Source organism: Asterias amurensis, chromosome 3 (genome assembly GCF_032118995.1).
Source record: "Asterias amurensis chromosome 3, ASM3211899v1".
Classification (NCBI taxonomy): Eukaryota; Metazoa; Echinodermata; class Asteroidea; order Forcipulatida; family Asteriidae; genus Asterias; species Asterias amurensis.
This window is the reverse complement of record NC_092650.1, coordinates 20,505,105-20,529,692: the sequence shown is the minus strand read 5'-3', so window position 1 is coordinate 20,529,692 and position 24,588 is coordinate 20,505,105. Positions and strand designations below refer to the sequence as shown.

Here is a 24,588-nt window from a genome sequence, read left to right as displayed (position 1 = left end):
TTGTGGTTTATTATTTGATATATATATATATATATATCACAAAAATTGGGAGACCATCAACATAGGGCTAGATAGCTCAGTTGGTAGAGCACCGGCACGTTAAACCGGAGGTCGTTGGTTCAAATCCCGCTCTAGTCAATTTTTCTTTGTTCAATCCTAAATCATTTTAAAATGTACCCAGTCAGTTTCCCTTGTGGTTTATTATTTGATATATATATATATATCATATAGATATATATATATCATATATATATATATATTTTCTTTTCTCAAGTGATATTACATACAATTCAAACACATTTAAAATGGGGGAACTGAACATACTTTGCCTATAGTTTTAAAGGGAAGGTACAAGTTTGGTAATTGTCAAAGACCAGTCTTCTCATTAGGTGTATCCCATCATAACCATAAGATAACAAGCCTGTGAAAATTTGGGCTCAAATGGTCATCAAAGTTGCAAGAAAACGATGAAAGAAAAAACACCCCCGTTGGACAAAATTGTGTGCTTTCAGATATTAGAATAAAAGACTTCTAGCTAGAAGTCTTTTATTATTTTAGTGAGAAATGACCTCTCTCTCAAAAACTACGTTACTTCAGAGGGAGTCGTTTCAATTCCCACAATGTTCTATATTATCAACATCTTTCCAATGCTTGTTACCAAGTCAGTTTTTAAGTTAATATGTGTTTTGAGTAATTACCAAGCGTGTACATTACCTTTAAGAAACACATTATATTTTTAAGTCCTTGCCACAGAACAAGAATTTCTTACAACTCATCTTAAAAGATTAACTGTTAATATGAAACCCATATTCTTCTACTTGAAAGCAAGACTTGTGCTCTTTCAGATAATTATTTTACACTTGTTTGTACCACTCCAACAAGGGGTAGGCGTGGATGCAATAGTCATTGATTAACAGAGATTATATATTAAGGTTCAATCAAGGCTAGACATTGTACCTTTTTTCTCTCTGATTAAACATGTCTTCTCTTTCGCTTCTCATTTTCATTTTACCATATAGACATCTGTTTTATCAACTCGTGGCCATTACTATCTAACATATTGTTATTATTCATCTAGCATCTTGTTACAACAACATCCACAGCTGGCCCATATCAAAGGGATCGTGTACGGAAATTGAACCCAGTGTTTGTTCCAATCCCATGTTGCATATCTCAACAGCTACGGGCACACAAACTGCCTCTGAAATAAAACGTCTCGACAGGGTTACCAACACCACGTTGTACAACATCAGCCACCAAACTGCATTAACTCAGACCATCCAAAAACGACAACTCATATGGGTTGGACACGTCCTACAGAAACCAATGAGCCACCTAACATAATGCTCTATACTCCCCACTGCATGGCCAACGCAAACAAGGTCGTCAGCGCCTACTTGTACCCTTTAATAGATGATATGAATTTGTTAAAACACGTTCATTTACCAAACATGTTTTTTGGTTGCTTGAGAAAAAAAAAGAGAGAAATGTTATCGAGTACGAGGCCTGACCTACATGTTTGTACACATGCGGTGTAGGCTTTCAAAGACTTCATAGACATAGGAGCTTTAAAATTTTCCTAAGGGATAAAAAAAAAAAATTGAAAATCAGACTTAAGTAGGAGGATTATAATGGTGCTATGGCTACACCTATGGCTACAGCTCCAGCTGGATTGCAGTGTCATAATTAACTAAGGGACCACCTTAACAGTCGTGGCTATATAGCAGTCACCGATTCGGATACAGCTTCTGTTGATACACTGGGGTCAAAGGTGAGGAAAGATACACAGATGCCAAAAAGCAATTCCATTTCTGTCACAGCTTAAAGCTGGATTTATTCACACGCACAAAAAATGTCAAACACTCCTCTAGCGGACTTAATACATAAGGCGATGAGCTGGATCTGGTACACATGGCATACTGGCTAATATAATGCAGACAAGGAAAGTGTTGCGGGGTGGGGGAGGAGGACGAGTGTGCAATAAGAAAGATCAGATATGCAAGCTTGCTTCTTTTGGCGTGTCGAGCATCGGACCCAAGTTCTGATTGCTGAATCCCCAGAGTGTGGGTTAAAATCCCAGTCACGCACTTTTGTTCTTGAGCAAGGCACTTAACCATAATTGCTTCTCATCACCCAGGTGGATGAATGGGAACCTGAGAGGGCCGAGATAGTACTGCATTTTATTAACCCCTTAGTGCTAATGTCAGCAGCTTGGGGTTGTATATTCCACAGGGCGTTGAGAAAGTTATACAGGAATGGTCTAAGAATTCCTGGTAGACAGGGATAATGTTGTAAAGGATATTACTCTAGCTTGTATGATATGTGGGCTATAGAGCATAGATATATGAAAACCACATAAGCCCTTTTCACACGGCCAAAATGTAGCAGGGTCCCTTAGTACAAAATTTACGAGCATGGATTGTTTATTTGTTATCACCGTGTGTGACTGATTTTGTGAGCTTTCCCACTGCAACGTTAAAAACTAACAACCCTTGTGCGACATGAGAGTGATATGACGCATTGGTAATCCTGATCACCTTAGTTGGACAAGATAGCACTCACAATAGCATGCGCTGTATGGGCATTTTCACCTAGGACGTCGTTCAATAAACAAGGATTCCTTTCACACGATGATGTAGCCCACGTCCTTGGTCAAAACTTCCGCTAGTGTAAAATTTTGTCGTAGGTCCGGACCTCCAACAAAATGTAGCAATGTTGGACAAGATTTGACAGTGGACCCTGGACACTCCCAAAAAATATTGTCCTTTCACACGAAGTGCATTTTCTAAAATCTTACAACCATGCTACAATAGCAAGGGAACCTTGCTAATTTGCTCTCGTGTGAATGGGGCTATAGATGACATAGTAGTGTTATTACACTAAAGCACAACATTGCTCATTTTCGCTTAGCAGAATTGTTAAGCAAAGTTTCTGCTAAAGCAGCTCTACAAAATTGGACCCAAGTTTAATGATCTAGTTTCAGTGCTCTTCTAGAAAATATTTCTGAAACTTTGGGCAAGATCGATTGCAAAATGAAAATAGCAAATATAAACTACATTATTGTGCACAGAATGGTATTTTTCACTTGAAATGCATAAAATATGAGCAAAATGGCACTTAACTGAACCAGCAAAAGCAAAATTAAAGGAACACGTTGCCTTGGATCGGTCGAGTTGGTCGTTTTTGGACCGTTTATTATAAAATGCATATGGTTAAAAAGATGATGTAAAAGTAGAATACAATGATCTACACAAATAAGCCTCGAAATTGCGTGGTTTTCTTTTTACCTCGTCCAATAACACGGTCGGCCATTTATGGGAGTCAAAATTTTGACCCCCATAAATGGCCGACCGTGATAGTTCGCGATGTAAAAAGAAAACCGTGCAATGGTGAGAGATACTTGTGTGGATCATTATATTCTACTTTTAAAACATCTTTCTAACCATATACATTTCATAACAAACGGTTTCAAACGCTTTTTATAGACCAACTCGTCCGATCCAAGGCAACGTGTTCCTTTAAGCAAATAGTGAATTACTAATATAATAACTTTTTACATCTTTGAAGTTTCTCCTGTACCAGGAACGTATGGACTTTTCTGATAGGATAATTTACATATTTACACAAGTACTGACTCTGATGTTGACAAAATCGTAAGAACTTAGCATGCAGCATTCAACGTTGCAAGAATTGTATAAATGCAGGCATGTTATATTTTCGTCCTTGAAAAAAGTAGGAAAATTGTTTAGAGTAAAAGGGCTGACCTACATGAACATATAGTCTTTTCGTCAGTCTTATTCAGGGTTGCAGTTGCATAGAAATTTTAAGTATCACCAAGACTTCACTCCATCAAGGATCCCTACTGCCAGGTCTCAAGCTAGATGCGCCAGACTTTCCTTTAGATGACAGACTTGACACACTTGTTAGAGAACTTCCAGAGGCACCTGATGGTTCAGAAAACATGAAATTTATTTATGTCCGCATCTTTAAGAACAATTGCTTGTTAAATTACTTGTTAAAAACACCCGTTTCAGACAGGCGCTCCACAGTCGCGCTGAACCAAATTTTGAATTTAATACAAGAAAAGTTTGACGTCTGAAACAGTTAAGAGCAACCGGACGTGCTACAAGTACAAAGATCTGTGGAGCTGAAGCCTTTTATTGTTAATCTGAAAGCACAAAAAGTAATGCAACAATTGTGTTTTTTCTTACAGTATTCTCTTGCAAATCCGCTGACCAATTGAGCCAAAATGCTCACAGATTTGTTATTGCAAGAAAAGTTTGACATCTGAAACAGTTAAGAGCAACCGGACGTGCTAAAAGTAAAAAGATCTCTGGAGCTGAAGCCTTTTATTGTAAATCTGAAAGCACAAAAAGTAATGCAACAATTGTTTTTTTTCTTTCATTATTCTCTTGCAAATCCGATGACCAATTGAGCCAAATTTGTTATTTTATGCATATATTGGGAAACACCATTTGAAAAAACATATCTTTGACAAATAAAGTCCAGTGTCTTTAAGATTTAAAAAAGAGTTTCTGAAATGAGTTTTTGTAAACTCACCTAGTTCCTGCTCTTCCAGCTCTCGACTCCGTCGCTCAGCGGCGAGTTTCTCCAACCCCTCTGTATAGAACCCGTTGAAGTCCAGTCTGTGTATGATGTTGGTCATGTTGTGTTCGCAGTCCGTCGTGCTGAACAGGCTCAGCTGGTCCAGCAGGCTCACCAGCAGAGTGGAGAAGTTGCTGTCAAAGTTGCCGATGGTGCTGGCGAACTCCTCGCTACCGATTAATTGGTCCACGTGCTCTGAAGCGACCTGAGTTGTGGAATGACAGAGAGGTTGACAGAATGGACAATGGTTTGAACGCCATTTGCTAAAAACTCACTTAATCAATGTGTTTTATTTAACCATCATACTGACCTTTCAATATCATCCGCTATAATTTTGAATGATAGCTGAACTTTGCCAGTTTGAAATGAATGTCAACCCTCCTACAACTTATTTCTACATATCCACCAATAATGTGCTCAAGGCGCTTGCACAAAAAGAGACTCTTTTTAAGAGGTTTTGAAGTTTTTATGATCTATGAGATCGAGTCACAGAGCAAACTGGAAGGTTTTTACAAGGTGCTGCGGCGCATTCAGCAGCCACTGCCAGGAATGCTGGGGCGAACACCTTCTCTAGTGATAAGTGCACTGGGTTATTTTATGTGCATTACACAACATACGTAACTATGGCTTATTGCTTCTCTTCATCTTGCAATGACGTTCAAGTGTCTTGGTTAAGGACTATAGTGTCATGAGCAAGACTCGAACTAGAACTCAGCTGACCAGAAACACCAGAGCTCAAGTCCGGTGTGCGCGCTTGACCGCTCGGCCATTAGTCTCTTTCCCAAAATAAAGTGGTACAGTGTTACAGTACCTTGGTAGCAGCTTTCCATTTCTTAGACTCTGTCTTATCCTTGTCCTTGCCTTTAGGGTCTGTAGTATCCACCAAGAAGCTAGCCTCTCCCTCTACGTTCATCGTCTCCGTCATTCTCTGAACATGTAGAAGAAAAGGCGATTTTTAGCATTTATTTGCAAAAGTAAAACAATGAGTTTTACTGTCTGATAGATGTTAGTTTTGCATCAGGGTAAACAATATAAACCAGTTGCAAGTTATGAGGTTAAAGAACATAATATACATTTTTAACCTGATACTGATGTGTATTAAACACAGTATGTTAAGTACTTTCTTGATTTCTGTAAGAAAATCCACAGGCAACTTTTAAACCCCAGGAAAAAAAAAAAGCTATAGTGATTTTATATGGTATACCTTACCTGGATGCAATTGGCGAATGTGACACACACGAGCATGAGTTTACTGACGATCTTCAATAACTCTGGGTTGGTCAGCATGCAGTCTTTTAGACATTTGTCTAAGAAGTCAGTGTGAATGTCCAACACATCATCAATGTTGGATATCTGGATGATAGAGAACCACAAACAGAGAGTAATTAATAGGAGTACAAATTGTGCACCATTTTAGAAAGACTACATTAAAACTGTACTTAAATATTTAATTGTTTTGGGGGCGAAAACAAGTGTGTAAAAAAAAAAAAAAAAAAAAGAATATCAATAAAGTTGATCATGTAATTTATTTTGATTGATTGAATTAATTAATTAACTAATTTGAATAAAATACAGAAAGAGCATGGACAAAATACATGCACAAAACAATGAAGCAAGTAAATAACATAAGCCAAAAGAGAAAACCAGAAAGAAAACTGGCACAAAATTATGCAAGGTAATTATGACGGGAAGATTACCTAGACATACAAACAAAACTTCTTAAAGGCAGTGGACACTATTGGTAATTACTCAAAATAATTATTAGCGTAAAAACCTACTTGGTTACGAGGATTTGGGAGGGTTGATGGTACAAAACATTGTGAGAAATGGCTCCCTCTGATGAAGTGACGTAGTTTTCGAGAAAGAAGTAATTTTCATAAATTTGATTTTTAAACCTCAGATTTAGAATTTGAGGTCTCAAAGTCAAGCAACTTTGTGTGACAAGGGTGTTTTTTCTGTTATTATTATTTGGCAACTTCGATGACCGATTGAGCTCAAATTTTCACAGGTTTTATATTTTATGCATTTGTTCAGATACAGCAAGTGAGAAGACTGGTCTTTGACAATTACCAATAGTGTCCAGTGTCTTTAAAGAAACAGTAAACAGGTACCTGTCTGAGTTTGGTCTCCATGATCTGCCAGTTTGGCTCCACCACCTCAAACATCATATAGTACTGGAGGTTCTGCACTAGATGGAGCATGCGTTGCCGAAGCGCAAAGGCTGCTGCGTACCACTTGGATGAGTGTAGTGTGTACTTCTTAGCAGCCTTGTTCAGGACCCATAGACTGTGGGAGGGATAATGACAGTTATCTGTGTACGGTAGTCTCTCACAACGATATAAGAGTCATTTTGTGCCAAATCGGCGTCTCAGATTTTATAAACTGTTTTTCAAAAACAATCCGCTATGGGTAGCATGAAGATACACAACCTTTTTAGAATCCTACTCCTTCACATTTTTGAAATATGAGCCCCAACAAAATTCAGACCAACTAGAATCTAGTATCAAAGTAGCACAGGCCATTTGGATATCAAGGCATCGGCCTTTATAAAAACTGAAATTAGCAAAATCTTGGTAAGTTGGCATGGAATGACCCATAACCTTTGGCCCTAAATCCACTCCAAGTACAGTTTATTTAACCCCTTAAGGACCATAGCTGCCAGAAATGGCTCGTACCACAGTTAGCGGACGCAAATGGCAGCAAGATTTGACCTACTTCAGCTCAAACAAAAAGGTCAGAACAATCATGTCCTGAATTTACATTTTCCAATGTTTCCCATGTTACCATAGTATCTATGTTTCTGCAACAATACCGATGTCATAATATTATTTTAGACACTATTACAAACCAGAGAAAGCTTTTACAGAAAAGATTGATAGATAGATAGATAGAGAGATAAAATGGTTTATTAAAAAACTGTCCTCACAGCACAAAGTCTGAATTACAACAATTTTACATAAATTTAAAATTTGAAATTGAATAGAAGGCAAATTGGTAATAAAAATAAAACAATATATGAAATATTTAAGCCACTCGCCTAAATTTACACATTGAAATTGCACATTGAAATTGAATTACTTTTATTAAAAAATGGTGTTACAATACAACAAAACAACAGACAAGAATTGAAAATGTTATAATCACGAAAAACAAGCAAAACAAAACCAATTAAAATCAGAACATCACTCAAAAAAAGCAGGCCATTGATTGTAGTTGTATTTACAACATTAAAAAGTGATCATAATGGCTGGATGTGGTAAAAATATAGAAAAATATTATTATTGGTTTAAAATTGGGTTTTGTTCCATAAACTGGTCATATACATAATCAGACTATTTTGGTACCGTTTGGTTTTGCAAACTGGTAGTGAGATTTCATCTGAGTTTCTCAAGTTCCTGTGGTGAATATTTTTCCTAAGTGGTGGGACCCAGTTGCAGAGTTGCTCAGAAGAAAGCAAGGATTTGAAGAAGCTCAGGCACAGCTGCTTCCTTCGTTCCTCAAGGGTTTCTAGGTTGAGGGTTGCAAGCACCTCTTCATAGGTAGTGTAATCTTTGCCCATGATAATTTCACAGACTCTCTTTTGGATATTTTCTACATCCAGCAAGGAAGGGAATGTTTACAATGAAACTAAATATAGTGTATATAAATACTCACTTGCATAGTATTCTCTCGACGTGCTTGCAGTAAAACAAGTGTCGGAACAGCATTTGGTATCGTGTTAATGCCTAAAACAGATGGAAATGTAAAGATTGATCAACTGAAATGCTTTTGATTGATTAGACTTCATTCACTTTTTGGAGAATAAATGAATAAAATTGTTCATAATAAAGCATTAGCTTAAAGGGAAGGTACACGTTTGGTATTTACTCAAAACAAATACTAACTTAAAAACTGACTTGGTAACGAGCATTGGAGAGCTGTTGATATCATAAAACATTGTGAGAAACGGCTCCCTCTGAAGTAGAATAGATTTTGAAATAGAGGTAATTTCTCACTAAAATAACAAAAGACTTCTGGCTAGAAGTCTTTTATTCCTATCTGAAAGCACATAAATTTGCCAACAAGGGTGTTTTTACTTTCATCATTTTCTCCCAACTCCGATGACCAATCAAGCTCAAATTTTCACAAGTTTGTTATTTAATGCATATGTTGAGATACACCAAGTGAGAACACTGGTCTTTGACAATTACCAATAATGCACCTTCCCTGTAAGTCAAAAGTGTGGAAACAATTTTAAAATCAGCTGTAAATCAATATGATCAATCTGTACATAGCTTTTTTAATAAATAATTCCACCTGATGGACAGCAAAATACCGGATTTGGAGTCGCACTGAACCAGATTATTGAACTAAGTGCTTGAAAGGTTCAACGTCTGGAAGAGTTAGGAGTGACTGGATGCGCTGTAAGTTGTTGTGGTCAAACTCAGAAATTCTTTAATGGAGCTTTCCCTTATTAATGAGGTTACCAGCCAAAAGACCAGGGGGGGATTTCACGAAACTTTACGCAACTTGTTAAGTCCACTTGTGCAACGTTTATGGAGCAACCTGCGCCATAAACATTGCACAAGTTGACTTACGCATTAGCATAAGGTTCATGAAATCGGCTGCAGGGGTGGATTTCACAAAGAGTTAAGACTAGTCTAGGACTAGCCTTAAGTTTTTAATATCTCCTACGATTAGTCCTAAGTTCCGACTAGCCCTACTGCTTTGTGAAATCAGTCCCATGTCACACACATTGTTTGTGACAGGTTCATTTTTGCTTAGCAATGTTTTTACTGCTCTAAAAAAAGCTCTAGCAGAATCCTACCTTTCTGCTGAGAATGAGAGATTCCGGCCACCTGACAACGTAGTCAAAGGAAAAAGCTTCCAAGCATGAAATGTGGATCTCTGTTGGGTCAATCTCCTGAATGATAGCTGCGAAAAAAAAAAAAGAGAAAAAAATTGGAATATACCATTATATTACTAATAATGAGTAGGGTAGATGGCCTTAGCTTTCGATCCAGATGCATAAAACAACACTACGAACAAATACATATCCTTTTACAGAAACAAGAGGGGAAAAGGGTTAAGGGAAGGATCCAGGAAAAAGCGGGAAAATATTTTATTACAAATCATATTTTTCCAGCCCTCCCTTAATCCTCTGCTCTTCTGTTTGCTATAAATGGATATGTTTGTTTGTGCTTGATTATTTCTCGATAAAACAAAATACCTACTTACATTTCTCAACTCTCGATTCAATGGAGAGAATTCTGAGGAGCTGTGTGATGAGATCATATGGAAGCAGCTCCACCCTGCAAAGGCACAAAAGATATCCATTATTAGACCTATAACTTTGATCGGAATCCAAAGCAAGGCGAAGGACAATGCAAATTTCTGATGAAAGTTTCCAAAAGGCTTCACTGCAAAAGCAAGAGGCACCCATGATTTAGTGGTTTAGCAATGCAGAGGTAATTTGCTTAAATTCCATCCAAGTGGTATGACTGGTGTTCGTTTTCACAGGTTGAGAAAGTACCGAGTATACAGTGTTCAATACACATCAGTGTAAGGGAAAATACAAAAAAAATACAAAAAATACAAGCAAAATTGAAGCAGCACGCAGATTAAACAAAACGTAGGCCCTATTGGATCAAAGTAAAATCAAACTGCCAATGACAACAACAGTTAAACAATACAAGTTTTACTGATCTTCCAGCATTTTACGAGGCAGTACATCATAGTATGGTCCTAAATCACACACAACCTTCAGATTATCATTACCTCAAGTCATGATCATTGAAGGCATCAGAGTTGGCCTAGCTGGTGCAAACAGCAAGCTCCAGGAGAGATTAAAACTGGCCTGGGGGCTTGGTCTAGCGACATTTTTAACCATGAGCCCCGCAGTTTTGTGGTTTCACCCCCAAAGTTGGCACTGATCACAGCTACATGTTTGTAAATCACAGAAACCTTATCTTACCTCAAGTCATCTTTGAAGGCATCAGAGTTGGCCTGGCTGGTACGGACAGCAAGCTCCAGGAGTGATTCCAGCCGGCTTGGGATGATCTCATCCACTTGTTTCTTCAATTCCTCGGTCGTTATGTCCATCAGATGGACAAAGAAGTCTCCTTGCTCTAGCAGAAAATATCTCTTGATGGACCTAGTCAGATTCAGAGAAACAAGAAGCCCTTTAGATGGATCCTGGTCCAACTTCATGGCTCTGCTTACAGTAAGTAAAGAATCAGGTTAACAGAAGCAGGTAATTTCACGCTTACAACGACAAGCGAATTGCACAGGTTAGCAGTGGTTTTGTTCTTGTTCGCACTTGCATACTCCACGCTGCTAGACGTTCTTCCCTTACCCACATAGCGCAGAAAATCGGAGGTTTGTGATCGCGAGTGCAGAACTCAGCGGTAAGCAGAGCCACGAAATTGGGCCATGGTTGACTTCAGTGGACTTGATGTCTTGCATGTGGATGAGCAAACAGAATAAGATTACAAGCTAAAATACCAGGGCCCAATTTCATAGAGCTGCTTAGCACAAAAATTTGCTAAGCACGAAATTTCTTCCCCGATAAAACACCAAATTTCCATTTGTTACATAGTGCTTGTTACTGGTATTCAGCTTTTGTTTGCTTATCCTGAAAATCACATGGAAATTTGGTTGGCAAACCCGTTTTTATCAAGGAAGAAATTTCATGCTAAGCAAATTTTTGTGCTTAGCAGCTCTATGAAATTGGGCCCATGTCACACGTACAATTTGTGACTGGCGTCCCGCTCATTATTTGCTAACCAGGAATTCTTTAAGCAGTATTTTCTGCTTGAGCAGCTTTATTAAATTTGGCCCAGAGATCAATTATTTCCCATTTACCTGAGCCTTGGCATGAGGTCTCTGTCCTCCATGATGTGATCCAGTAATACCTTGCTAGCGTACTGATAGGCATGTTCAATATGATCTACATACTGACGCTCCTTCAATGTGTAAAGTATCTCTTCAGCTTGGGGGCACTTGGGGTCACGACCTTGACAGAAGCAAAAACAACTCACCTCAATAATGCATGCTATGAACAATGTCAAACACTTCAACACTATGTATTTTGGCATGTCGTGACTGAGCGGTCTAGGCCACTGGACCCAAGCTCTGGTGTTGTCAGCCTTAGGGTATGGGTTTGAAATCCGGTCGTAACACTTGCGCCCTTGAGCGAGGCACTTTTATACCCATAATTGCTTCATAAAAGGTGGGAAGGTAGTATACCCCCCACACACTACCCAAGGCTCCACAGCAGGTTTCACCACGCATCATCGTGTCCAACTTCCCGCCTTCGTGCATCACCAAGCTAATCCGCCGCCCAGTACTTAAGCAGCATGCAGCGTCAGAGTCCAGCATTCTCCAGAAGACGATCAGAGCATACTGATCGAAACGTCGAGTTAAACCAACGGTTCTTTTCAGAACCACCCCAACTCATTTAGAGAGATTATTACATGGTGTTACCGCAAACTCTTCTATATCTTATCTCCACCATGCAAAGTTTCAAATCCTACGTAGTACATTCTGTTCTATTTAATTATTTCATTTATTTATTCTAATTAACCCTGGGAAAGACCTCTCAGTGAAACACTGTTTTATCAGAGGTGCCCAGCAGCTACAAACAAACATGAAAGTTTAAAAAAATGTTTGAATGGATAAATACCCTCATGAATAATGGATAAGTACCCTAATGGATGATACCCATGCCTACATTCTTTTGGACTGTGATGGGGGTAACCTGGTTTCAGGAATAGGTGGCAACGTGCACTTGGTAGAAGATTAAGTGCACACCCAAAATTGAAGTTGCCGTGATGTAAGGCAATCTCTTATTTAAAATGTAAAAAATAAATAAAATATTTTGTCCCGGTATTGAACACCATGTGTATAATATCTACTTTGCTGGACAGATTTGCTCTTTGAGAAATTGCCTTGCTTTTTTGTTCTACTGCTGCGGAGTCGATTTCGAATTTTCGGAGACCACCTAGAACTGTCCTGCTTATTAACTACTGCCTGGGCAGAGGGTAGGAAATCAGTCAGGACTTCGAGTGACTTCCCTAGAGGGAAAGATCGTCTAAACAGGCAGACAAACAAACAAACAAATAGACAAACATAAGGATGTTCTCACCACACTCCCTGATGACGTTGAGGTATTTGCCGGTCCGTAGTATTTTATCGGCGACATTCTCCAGGAAGACCGGTATCCTGTCTCGGCAGACGGTGTAGTGCTGCTCCCAGTAGGCATCGTTGTATTCCTGCTGTAGTTTCTCCTTGCGGTATGCTTCGTGCTCCTCTATCATGAACTGGGAAAGATAAAAAAATAAAAATGTAAGTTTTGTTAAATCGTTGCAGTACTAGCAGCTAAGAATTCAACAATAAGAATAATGATAACTAGTTCTTTTAAAGCGCATTTGACAATAATGTCTCAAGGGACTTTACTGCCCTGGACCCAATTTCATAGAGCTGATAAGCACAACAATTTAGTTGGTAACCCTGATTTTATCAAGGAAGAAATTTCATGCTAAGCAAATTTTTGATATTAGGCCCTTGTCATTGAGCCAATAAAATTACTTTAATCTTTCTCAGCTCCATGGGGAGTATACAGCCCTGAGCTCCTGTGAGCTACCCGTGCAGTTACCCATTTATTTGAGCATCACGCTCAACAAGTGTCATGAGGGTGTTTTTCTTTCACTATTATCTCGCAACTTTGACGACCAATTGAGCTCAGATTTTTCACAGGTTGGGTTGTTTTATGCATATGTTGAGATACACCAAGTGAGAAGACTGGTCTTTGACGATTACCAATAGTGTCCAGTGTCTTTAACCACCAAAACTTGAATTCATGAATGCCCCTTACCATAACACCCTACAACCCTGCCTCTACACCTGATCTGACAACATTCAAACGAAACCTCAAAACTTATCTTTTCAATCTGTCGTTCAATCAACCACCACAGGGACTTGCTAGCAACCAGGGCCTTTGAATGGTCTTCAGATACTGTGAACCTTATAAATGTTAGTTATTATTATTATTATTAATGGGGTAGAGATAGTGGGAGTATACGTACCTCGCAGTATGGGTCTTTGATAATTCCCTTGTAGATCCACTTCTCTAAGACTTCAAAGTAGGGTGCACATGCGGACTGAGTGAGGAACAGGCATAGGTTCTGCGCCCTGGTGTCTCTATACAGAAGAAACAAAGTGACAGTCTTGAAACAGCACAGAAAGGACTGTACAAATTGTAAGGCCACATAAACAAAAAATTGTTGATCGTCCTTATTTTTTTGCGGCTGGGGGAGGGAGGGATTTTTTTCAACTTTTTTTATATATTTTTTTATAAAGTTTTGTTGACATGACAAATATGAAATCAAGAATAAAGAAATCATCACAGTCACTATAAAACAGAGGGTTTTTTTTCAATAGTTTTGTCAAACAAAATTTAACTCCTAGATGACATTTTCTGTAAACTTTTTCAAACAACTAAGCATAGTGTAGCCCAAGTAAATATTTGAAGAATTGTTCTTGCTTTGCCAATAATAATAATTATAAACACAGCATTTGTAAGGCGCACTATCTCTGTAAAAACTTTCAAAAGCGCAGGTCCAGGTCAATAAAAGAAAATCTCAAATGTGCTCAAAGGCTAGTTTGAAAAGATGTGTTTTAAGGGAGTTTTGGAAGTGAGAAATGTCATGTGTATCTCTTAGACTTTGAGGCAGAGAGCCAACATGAATAAAAACCTTCTTTAAATATCTTTTCAAACCTGTACATTTTGAAACAAATATCAGCTGAAAAGGTTGTTTTTTATGATAAAAAATAAATAAAAATAAAAATAAAATAAAATTTTAAAAAATGGGGTCGGGGGTTTTGAACGATCGGGTGGTGAAGATCAACAATTTTTTTTTATGTGGCCTAAGAATGAATCTTGGACAGCATGGCAATTGGCCATTTATTTGCACAAGAACTTTATCAACTGCCTGGGCCCAATCTCATAGAGCTGCCCAAGCCGAAAAATGTGCTTACAAATTGTGTGCTTAGTAAACAACTAGCAGGATACCAGTCAGAAATGGTGCGTGTCACATGTGATTTTGCCTGGTAACCTTATACTGATAAGCGTGATTTGTTTATGCTTAGCTACTTTTTCTGCTTAGGCAGCTCTATGAAATTGGGGCCTGGTACCTTACATAATGTTTTTGAGCATGACTACCAGTTGATATGAGCCCCTAGTCCACAAATGAGCGTTGCGCAAACTTGACCCTGGACATCTCCTCCCTAGTTTGATACCGAGCATGGACAGAAATTCTCTCACCCGATCATGGTGACCGTCCTCTCGTGCAGTAAGCTGAGAACAGCGCCCCCTGTTGATGCCCCTCGGTCTATGGATAGTGCTATCGAGGAGAGGATCTCCATAGTCTGCTTGCAGGGCTGGATGTAGAACCAGAATCGCTGCAGCGGGAGTTGGCCCTGTCGGAACTGGTGCTCAAGCTGTGCTGTGAGAATGTAGTACTCCTACAATGAAGAACATTGTTACACTTATAGGATTTGAGGCATTGCATGGTGAGGTATCAATATATATTTGGTTTGCGGTTACACCATGTGTGTATCTACTTGCCAGGTAGAGTTGTTCTTAGGGAACTGTCTTGCTTTATTCTACTGCCGCGGAGTAGATAATCGGAGGTTCGGGAGACTTCTCAGTTCTGAAAAGAACTGTCCTGCTTTTTAACTATTACCAGGCCGGATGGTATAGAAAATAGACTGGACTGCTACTTTGGCTTATAGGATCGTAAAGAACTAGAGTCAATTCTGAATAGGTCTCAACATTTCGACTAGCTTGCTCTAGTCATCGTCAGGAGACGATTGTTACAGGGATTAATGAAAAATGATAACAAGCCTCGAATTATTACCCAGGGCACGCACAGCAGCGGTGCCCTGTGCTTTTGCTGTGGTGCCCTTTGCAAGGTTTCAGTACAAATTTATATTTTTCACATAGAAGTGACCCTTACTAGAGGAAAATAAATACATTACTTTGAAGTGAAATGATTCTCAAAAGTCAAGTTCTGAGTGATTGAGAGTGATTGCCAAATGCTTATCTTCCCTTTAAAGGCACTGGGGTGGATTTCACAAAGGTAGTCCTAACTTAGGACTAGTCCTAAGCAATGCTAAGAGATAGGACTGGTCCTAAGTTAGGACCAGTAACTCAGTCATCCTAACTTAGGACTGGTCCTACTCCTATCTATCCCTATTTAGCATTGCCTAGGACTAGTCCTAAGTTAGGACTACCTTTGTGAAATCCACCCCTGGACACCTTTGGTAATTGTCAAAGACCAGTATTCGCACTTGGTGTATTCAGCATATATGTATAAAATAACAAATCTATGACAGTTTGGACTCAATTAATCATCAAAGTTGCAAGAGAATATTGAGAAAAAAAACCCTGTTTGCACAACTTTGTGTGCTTTCAGAAGCCTAAAAAATGCTCTAGGCCTCAAGTCTGTTATTATTTGAAGGGGAAATTACTTTCTCTCTTGAGGGATTTGTTTCTCACAAAAATGTTTTATACTATCAACAGCTCTCCATTGCTCGTTACCAAGTAAGTTTGTTATGCTAATAATTTTTTTGAGTAATTATCAAAAGTGTGCAGTGCCATTAAGACAGAACTTACCTTTATAAGGGTCTTCATAGCTCCACACAAGGCATGGTTCACCACGCCATACTCAAAAGAAGATTTGTCCTCAATAAATCGTACCACGGAAGAGTACATAGTACATACAGGTAAAATGCGATTGGCTACTTCCCGCAAAGAGATGTCCAGTGATTGGTCGATGATGAATGTGCGGCCTGACGATTGGTCAGTGGGTGGGCGAAGCAGAATATACTTTCCCTCTGTCCCCTAAAACAGAAACAATTTAAGAAATTAATTTGCTTAAACTTTGACAGAGTAGGGTTTGAAACTTTGCATGTTGGGAATATAATTAGGTGAGGTTTGTGGTAGCACCAAGTGTGAACTTCTCTGAAGTAGTGAAACACGATTGTTAATAAGAGTAAATGACCAAAGATGGAATTGTCCTGGAATTAATACAAAATCTTAAACTTTTTAAAAACCAACCCAGTCACCGGAGTGTGGCTTTGAATCCCGTTCATGACACTTAAGCAAGATACTTTAATATAATTGCTTCTCTTCACCCAGGGGTTTAAGTGGGTACCTGTGAGGGCAGAGATGGTTCTTGTGATCGATTTAGTTTAGTGCGCTACATATTTGGTAGCACAGGTTGTATACTGCCCAGGGAGTTGAGATGGTTTAAGGAATGAATTAAAGGGTCCAGGCTCTGTATAAGCCCAGACTTTTTCCTGGTGCCCTCCTCTTATCACTTGTTGTTCTTATTTCTTGTATGTTTCATGATTATTTATTGTGATATTTGAAAAAATAAAAAACAAACAAACAAACAAAACAAACAAACAAATGGCCCAGTGACCAGGGGGATTAATGTTGGAGTGCCATGAGCATCACTTAGTGAGGGACCTCATCATCTTCAAGTCAAGCGCCAAGCCATCCTAGTGATATTTGTCCAGATGTTTCAACCCAACACGCAGGAGCCTAGTCCCTCAGCGCTGGCCAAGCCGATGTCTTGTTTCAGGGTGTCTCCGAAGGAAAGACATCTTCTCCCACAAGAAGCCTCGCCTTGTGCGGGCTCCCCACAGGATGGTTAGGCAAGCAACAATCTCCGAGTGGCAAACACAGTGCCCAGCAAAAACTTGAGGCGGGGTTCTCTGTAGCCTTCGGCCAGCCAGCCTACAGGTTGCAGTTTCTTAAAGGAACACGTTGCCTTGGATCGGACGAGTTGGTCAAAACAAAAGCGTTTGTAACCGTTTTTTATAAAATGCATATGGTTGGAAAGATGTTTTAAAAGTAGAATACAATGATCCACACAAGTTTGCCTCGAAATTGCGTGGTTTTCCTTCTACTGTGCGAACTAACATGGTCGGCCATTTATGGGAGTCAAAATTTTGACCCCCATAAATGGCCGACGTGTTTAGTCGACGAGGTAAAAGGAAAACCACGCAATTTCGAGGCATGTTTGTGTGGATCATTGTATTCTACTTTTACAACAGCTTTCTACCCATATGCATTTTATAAAAACTGGTTACAAAGGCTTTTCAAAGACCAACTCGACCGATCCAAGGCAACGTGTTCCTTTAAGTGATGGACCTGAGCGCTATAAATGAAGTCAATCCTATACATCACAATGAATTACAAGTCCATCAACTCACCGTCATGACCATGAGGAGATCCTGAACAATGGCCATTTCCTGCACTCCTAGAGGTAGAGTCCCGAGGGCCACACCAGGCTCCGAGGCTCCAGGACTCGTCACAAAGTCTCCCGATAGGTTTGGCCTCTCAAACACCCAGGCAGACAGCTCCGGCAACTTGAGAGATACTGAAAATGGAAATGCAAAACTTGAAGCAATGGTTTCTTTTTTAGCCTTTAAAAACACAGAGATACTTAGCTCAGGCAAAGTATACATTTGGTATTTGGAATCGGTCCATCGTTTTAATCCTATATGAATGTAGATGTACACACATGTATACAAATTTAACAATTTGACGTTAAATATCCCCAGAGCATGTCTCTACAGGAAGAATAACCAATAAAAGGAATACATAATCTGAGAAGCGTTACTGACAGTATGATTGTATGAAAAACAATATAGTGATATCTTAAACACATCCTAGTGTTGCTTACAATTTTTCCTGGATTGTTTTTCCCTCATCATTTTCTTGAAGACTTCAGATGCTTGACTGGTGGTAGCTCCACTGCTCGCTAAAGTTAAAAGCTGGTTCCGAAGCTACAAAGACATAAAACAAGCTTTCACGTTTTTTTTTTTTTTTTTTTTCAAAACTAAATTAGAAGCTTACAGCATCAGCATTAATGAACAGTACGGATATACATGTAACTTGTTAGATAGTTTTGGGGTTGACCAAAGAAAAATTGACTAGAGCCTGCAACATCTGATTAAACATAGCCGTATGTTGGCGATCTCTTGTATGGTGTATTGCTCAAAATTTGCAACAACCCCTTAGGGTGATGCCTCTGCTGTCACTACCTAGGTTGTATCTTAAACGTGTGTGTTATCCCTGGCTAAATGGTAGTTACATATCCCCTCAAACAAAGATATAGTTGACAAAGTAGAGAGACTAACAATATTGGGCTATAGATAGCTCAGCTGGTAGAGTGCCTGCATGTTTATCCGGAGGTTGCAGGTTCAAGTCCAACCTAAGTAGAATTTTACTTGTTATACCCTAAATTATTGTTTTCAAACTTACCCAGTGATAAATTTAGGTGACTAAGATTTAATTCTCTTGTATGACTTTTTAGGTAGTTGTTATAATATAGGGAAAAGTCAACAGATTATATTTACTACGAATACAACTCTCTAAATAACGAACACAGGCATGAAATGTTCATTCAATAAATTCAGAGTAACACTTCCAAAGGAATACTGAACAAAAAATAGGTGAAGGAGATTTTATCCTAAAAAAGAAAGACAGCGTTACCTCTGAAACTTCTTGTTCAGACATTTTGGAGCCAGATGCCGGCAGTACAGCCTTGTCCATTGCCATTTGCAAAGCCTGGGCATTGTGTTGTAGTACGTCTACTGTGTCTTTGTCCTCAGATAACTTGGACAACAGGTAGACAAAGGCATCCAAGTCTCTGACACTGTTGGTTAAAGCATACTCAACGTTTGACTTGAGAACAATCGCACATCAAAATCCTTCTAAATATGGTCGGGGAAAAAGCCACTGAGACAATGAACCGATCCGGCCTGTCATTCAAACTGTGCGCGTTCACCCATTTGACCAATCACAGCAATGATTGTGGTCGGACAAACTCGGTCATGCGTGCGCGTATATTTGGCACGCGCGGCAGATTCGTGCAGAATGTCATTGGGAGTGCTCGTGCACGTGTCTTGCTCACGTGCGCGGTGGGCGGAGCTTAGTAGAAAGCCGGAACGGTCCGTTGGAACCAGATAACCTTTTAGTGCCACCGCTCATATGTCAGTAAAGGTCAGCTTCTAATAGTTCTGTTGAATCAACTAAACTCTGACAATTTAAGGGTGTGAGAATTTTGGTTTTGGCCACACTTGGCTGCACTCAGCTTATTAAAGTTTAGTAGTAGTTTACATACATCTAATGTGATAGGTCACACCATAATCTGCATTCCCAGGGATAGTGAATAAAATGATTTTTTGTTTGCAGTATGGCAGCCCCTTTGAACTGTGTGTGTGTATTAATTATCTACAATCCCACGCGTCCACCAAGAGTACTAATTTGGGGGAGGATTTGTATTTGATAAAATTATTGAAAAGTCCCCCCCCCCCTAGCAGCTTATTAATGTTTACTATCTGTCACTTATCCAGACAGCTCATCGGGCCCTAAAATGTAATATTGAAGGGGCACAGCAATTTTTCCTCTAGCAAGGGACACTTCTATGAGGAAAATGTAACTTTGTATCGGAACTTTGCAAAGGGCACCACAACCCGAGCACAGGGCAACACAGAGATATAATAATTGGGTCTCAAAATTCATCACTGCAATTTTTACCTATCTTTCTGAAAGTTTGTATATACTCAGCGCCTTGAGTACCTTGTTTGGTAGATATGTGCGCTATATAAGACTTCGATATTATTATTATTTTTATAATAGCAGTGTGTGCCGTATTTCCAGGCCTGAGTCCCTTTCCTTGCTAGCCAACTTTGCCAACAATAAAAAAGGTGCTTATCCTCCATACAAAACTGTACACTAGATATTTCGCACATTTCGGTTACTCACTTTTTTGACTTCAGCTCATCATATTTCTGGAGGAAATCCACCGGGGTCTGAGAGAACTCAGCAATCTTGCGCTTAGCGCTATGTGCAGACACCTGGGTGGTCACATACGGTGTGCGGTTCTTCACAAGTAGGTCTACATACAGCTCGGGGCCATCCACACCATGCAGACTACATTGGGTGGAAAGTAAAAACAAAAAGATGGTTTACCGTTTTTATACTCGAGTCATAAACAATAATGAAATGCAAAGTAAATTTGAATGACCCATATAACCACTACTGTAAAAAGAAAGAAAATACAGAATGCTCAGCTCTATCTCTCGATATGGAACAGTCCAGAATCAGGGGCTTTAAATTTCCCCCTCCATAGGCACACTTTGTTTCTGTTTTCTAAGAATAACAAACAAAGGTAACAGCAAAGGGAGTGTTAGAGTTCAGCCACAGAGAAGGGTTTTATCTTACAATGAATAAGTGTTACAAATACTAGCCCTTTTCACACTACATCTTTTATCCCAATGGAATACAGCCCTAGGGGAAGGCCCCGGAAATTGTTTTCCCCTTCGTTACCCCGGCACACTTTCACCCTGTCCTCATCTAGGTTCCTAATCCATGGGTTCCGGTTGCAGGTTTCAAGAAAATACCCAAGCAAGGCTTTTACCGCTTATATGTATAAATACCTCTACTCCAGAACATGGGTGGCTATTCTTCTTCCTTTCTAGTGCAGCCTTCATAATTGAAGATAGTCGCACTGCCAGACACACCGGGGTGAACCCCTTCTCTTTGCGATAAGATAAGTGTGTACTGATTTTTTTTTACGTGTGTTGATAGTTGTTATAACACACAGGACCTACAGCTTTACGTCCCATCTGAAGGACAAAGCAGTGGTTAAGTGTTTTGCTTAAAAGGACACAAGTATCACGACTCCCGAAACCACACTCCCCTTAACAGTTCAGAGCTTGAGTTCAGTGGCAGTGCTCTTAACTGCTCTGCCACGACACTTCCTGGGTGCGCCCATCTACCAGGGTAGATCCAGGGTAAAGTGATCCTAGTAAATGAAAGGGCTGGCCATTTAGCCCCCGGGGTTGCCCCTGAGGAATAGAGTGGTGTGAAAAGGGATGTAGTCCTTCTTATATATGTAGTGTAAACAACAATGGAAAAAACCATACCCCAGAATCTTGATGAGTTCACTGACTTGGTGATGCACACGGAACTCACTCATGTTGAAGTCCTTTTTATAGAATCATCTGACAATGAAAGGTTGGACCTTGACAGAGATTGACAAAAACAAAATCAAACGTTTTATTAACAGACCCTTTGCATGCTTTGCATTAGTTATAGTTGCGATAACGTAAACCCTCCTCCCGACGGATGGCTTATGTTATCGCAACTACCCTTGCATGACGTTACAACGCAAGCCTAAACAGCGCCCTCACAGTGGTCAAACAAAGACCTATCACTGGCTTCGCCTGTACATCTGTTCAAGGCTCGTGATTCCATGAATAAGGCCAGATACCAGGTCCAGATTTCTAGAACCTGGCGAGGGTTGAAGACCCAAGCTCAGGTCTTTGACCCTCGCCAGAGCAAAGCTTTAATTAACAAATAAACAACATTATTTATAAATTATTGTCAACTAGTTCTTTAAGCTTTTACCTCATATTCCATTCTAGTTGCGATAACGTAACCCTCCTCCTGACGGCCGCCAGGCCTTCCGGCCGTCGGGAGGAGGGTTACGTTATCGCAACTAATCCCATTCACACTTGAGGAGGATAGAGCCCCTTGAATTTGAATGATTTATTTAACTAAGGGAATCAATGTGTAGTGAAGAGGTTTTCAACTAGTGGTTTAATCCCAATGAGGCTTGATTCTTGATAATTTTACCGAGACGAAGTCGAGGTAAATTATCAAGAACCAGGCCTCGGCGGGTTTAAACCACTAGTTGAAAACCGATTCAACACACTTTGATTCCCATTCATAAATACCTTTTTCGGTCAAAAAACATCAACACTTTTGGTCAAAAAGTAAAATAAATGCAAAAATTATAATTATTCAATGATTTCTTTCAACACAACACCCCTCCAGCTATGAAATGGTAAGGCCCTCCGCCTCGGGTAAACAAATCCTATAAAGGAATGCTGTGCGCGTATGGTTGTGTAGTTTCCCATTGACTTGTGTATGGTTGTGTAGTTTCCCATTGACTTGTGTATGGTTGTGTAGTTTCCCATTGACATGTGTATGGTTGTAAAGTGTCCTACTGACTTGTGTATGGTTGTGTAGTTTCCCATTGACTTGTGTATGGTTGTGTAGTTTCCCATTGACATGTGTATGGTTGTAAAGTGTCCAACTGACTTGTGTATGGTTGTGTAGCTTCCCATTGACTTGTGTATGGTTGTGTAGTTTCCCATTGACTTGTGTATGGTTGTGTTACCCGTTAATTGTGTATGGTTGTGAAGTGTCAAATTGAGTGTGTATGGTTGTGTAGTTTCCCATTGACTGGTGTATGGTTGTGTAATTTCCCATTGACTTGTGTATGGTTGTGTAGTTTCCCATTGACATGTGTATGGTTGTAAAGTGTCCTACTGACTTGTGTATGGTTGTGTAGTTTCCCATTGACTTGTGTATGGTTGTGTAGTTTCCCATTGACATGTGTATGGTTGTAAAGTGTCCTACTGACTTGTGTATGGTTGTGTAGCTTCCCATTGACTTGTGTATGGTTGTGTAGTTTCCCATTGACTTGTGTATGGTTGTGTTACCCGTTAATTGTGTATGGTTGTGAAGTGTCACATTGAGTGTGTATGGTTGTGTAGTTTCCCATTGACTGGTGTATGGTTGTGTAATTGCCCATTGACTTGTGTATGGTTGTGTAGTTTCTCTTTGACATGTGTATGGTTGTGTAGTTACCCGTTAATTGTGTATGGTTGTGTAGTTTCCCATTTATGTGTGTATGGTTGTGTAGTGTCTCATTTGAATTGCAGACCTACCAAGTCTCACGCATTAGGCGTGAGACTCACGCATTTGGGCTCTGTCTCACGCTCACACGCACAGCAACCATTTTCTGTTTCAGCCGTTGCTCTCGACCAATAGGAATGAAGAAACTGTCTTATAAGAACAGGTGCAAGCTCACGTGTCACGCCCATGAATTAACACTTTTTACCGGTCATAAACAAAGGTTTATTTTTACACACCCACATGACGTGCTCTCCACCAATAGGAATAGCGAAACTGTCTGAGGTATTTATGAATAAATAATAAAGCTACTTTGTACTTACTTGAGCCCCCAAAAAGAAATTAAGCACAACCAAACAACACGAACCACCAACAAATGATTATTGTGTTGTATTGTAACAGCTGTTAGGTTGTTAGTTGTGTAATTCAACATTGTTAACTTGTTCATTGTTGCTTGTTTTTTATTGTGTTTTTGTGTACTTGTAAAAAAAATATATACATGTGTGTACTCAAGTCTTTAGTATAGTAAAAAAAAACGGGTTGCCTGGTTAGTTTCCTGTCGGGACAGTTTTGAGTTTGTGTCTTGCCATAAGGTTTATCGCTATTCAGAAACGCACTACATTGTGGGAAGGAATATGGGGCGGTTACTATGCAGTTTGTACGACTTGCGCACGCAAAGCTTATACCTTTATGTAGGTTCAACAGCGCCCTCTCTTGATATTTTCCTATTTGCGATAAACCTTAATGCTTACTTACTACTAAACTATACTAGTCCATTTATACTAGTTAGGAAGTTAGCATAATTTTAATAGCTATTCAATAACAAATGCACTTTTGTTTGTGACTCAATCAAATGTCATACTCATAAAATTATTGCTTTGCAGTGCGGCAGTGTGTGGCCAGTGCAGTGGCAGTGTGCACCGTGTCCGTGTGCATCTGGCATGCAGAGCAGAGCAAAATGACAAGTGCAAAGTGGCGAAGTGCATTTAAATTGTAAAGAAAGATGCCGTTTTTCCCTTGATTAATTTTAATGATGGCCGTATGTTGTGTTACTGTTCAATATTTATCGAAAGCAAAGCTGATCCACTAACCTGATGGTGTAGTGTAATTTACAGCAAGTTATGTTTCTGTTGTGTCCAGGCAGTCGAATGAGCGCGCCATATTTTTTATATGATCTGTCCAGAAAAAAATAATGTACGCATGCGTGTAAACAGTACTCT

The 24,588-nt window shown here is 39.5% G+C and overlaps 1 protein-coding gene across 1 annotated transcript; it reads right to left on the bottom strand.

Annotated features, from left to right (window-relative positions):
• Nucleotides 1-3,475: 3,475 nt before the first annotated feature.
• On the bottom strand, nt 3,476-24,535 carry LOC139935276 (gamma-tubulin complex component 2-like). Its single transcript, XM_071929789.1, has 20 exons — nt 24,460-24,535; nt 21,592-21,689; nt 20,429-20,596; nt 19,154-19,316; nt 18,342-18,444; nt 17,869-18,035; nt 16,262-16,489; nt 14,909-15,108; nt 13,671-13,785; nt 12,731-12,905; nt 11,449-11,599; nt 10,559-10,738; nt 9,823-9,896; nt 9,413-9,519; nt 8,260-8,330; nt 6,717-6,891; nt 5,815-5,958; nt 5,417-5,533; nt 4,561-4,810; nt 3,476-3,944 (listed from the first exon to the last, which is right to left on the bottom strand). Exons 2-20 carry the CDS (start codon nt 21,642-21,644, stop codon nt 3,850-3,852), a joined length of 2,736 nt encoding a protein of 911 aa, XP_071785890.1. The 5' UTR covers nt 21,645-21,689; nt 24,460-24,535; the 3' UTR covers nt 3,476-3,849.
• Between the last annotated feature and the right edge of the window lie 53 nt (nt 24,536-24,588).

Bases quoted from the DNA above. Each gene is read 5' to 3' on its own strand.
- LOC139935276 (XM_071929789.1), bottom strand. From the start codon at position 21,644: ATGAGTGAGTTCCGTGTGCATCACCAAGTCAGTGAACTCATCAAGATT. The intron at 20,597-21,591 runs GTATGGTTTTTT...CACCCAATGTAG, and splicing joins GAACTCATCAAGATTCTGGG to TCTGCATGGTGTGGATGGCC. The intron at 18,036-18,341 runs GTAAGCAACACT...TTCCATTTTCAG, and splicing joins AAAACAATCCAGGAAAAATT to TATCTCTCAAGTTGCCGGAG.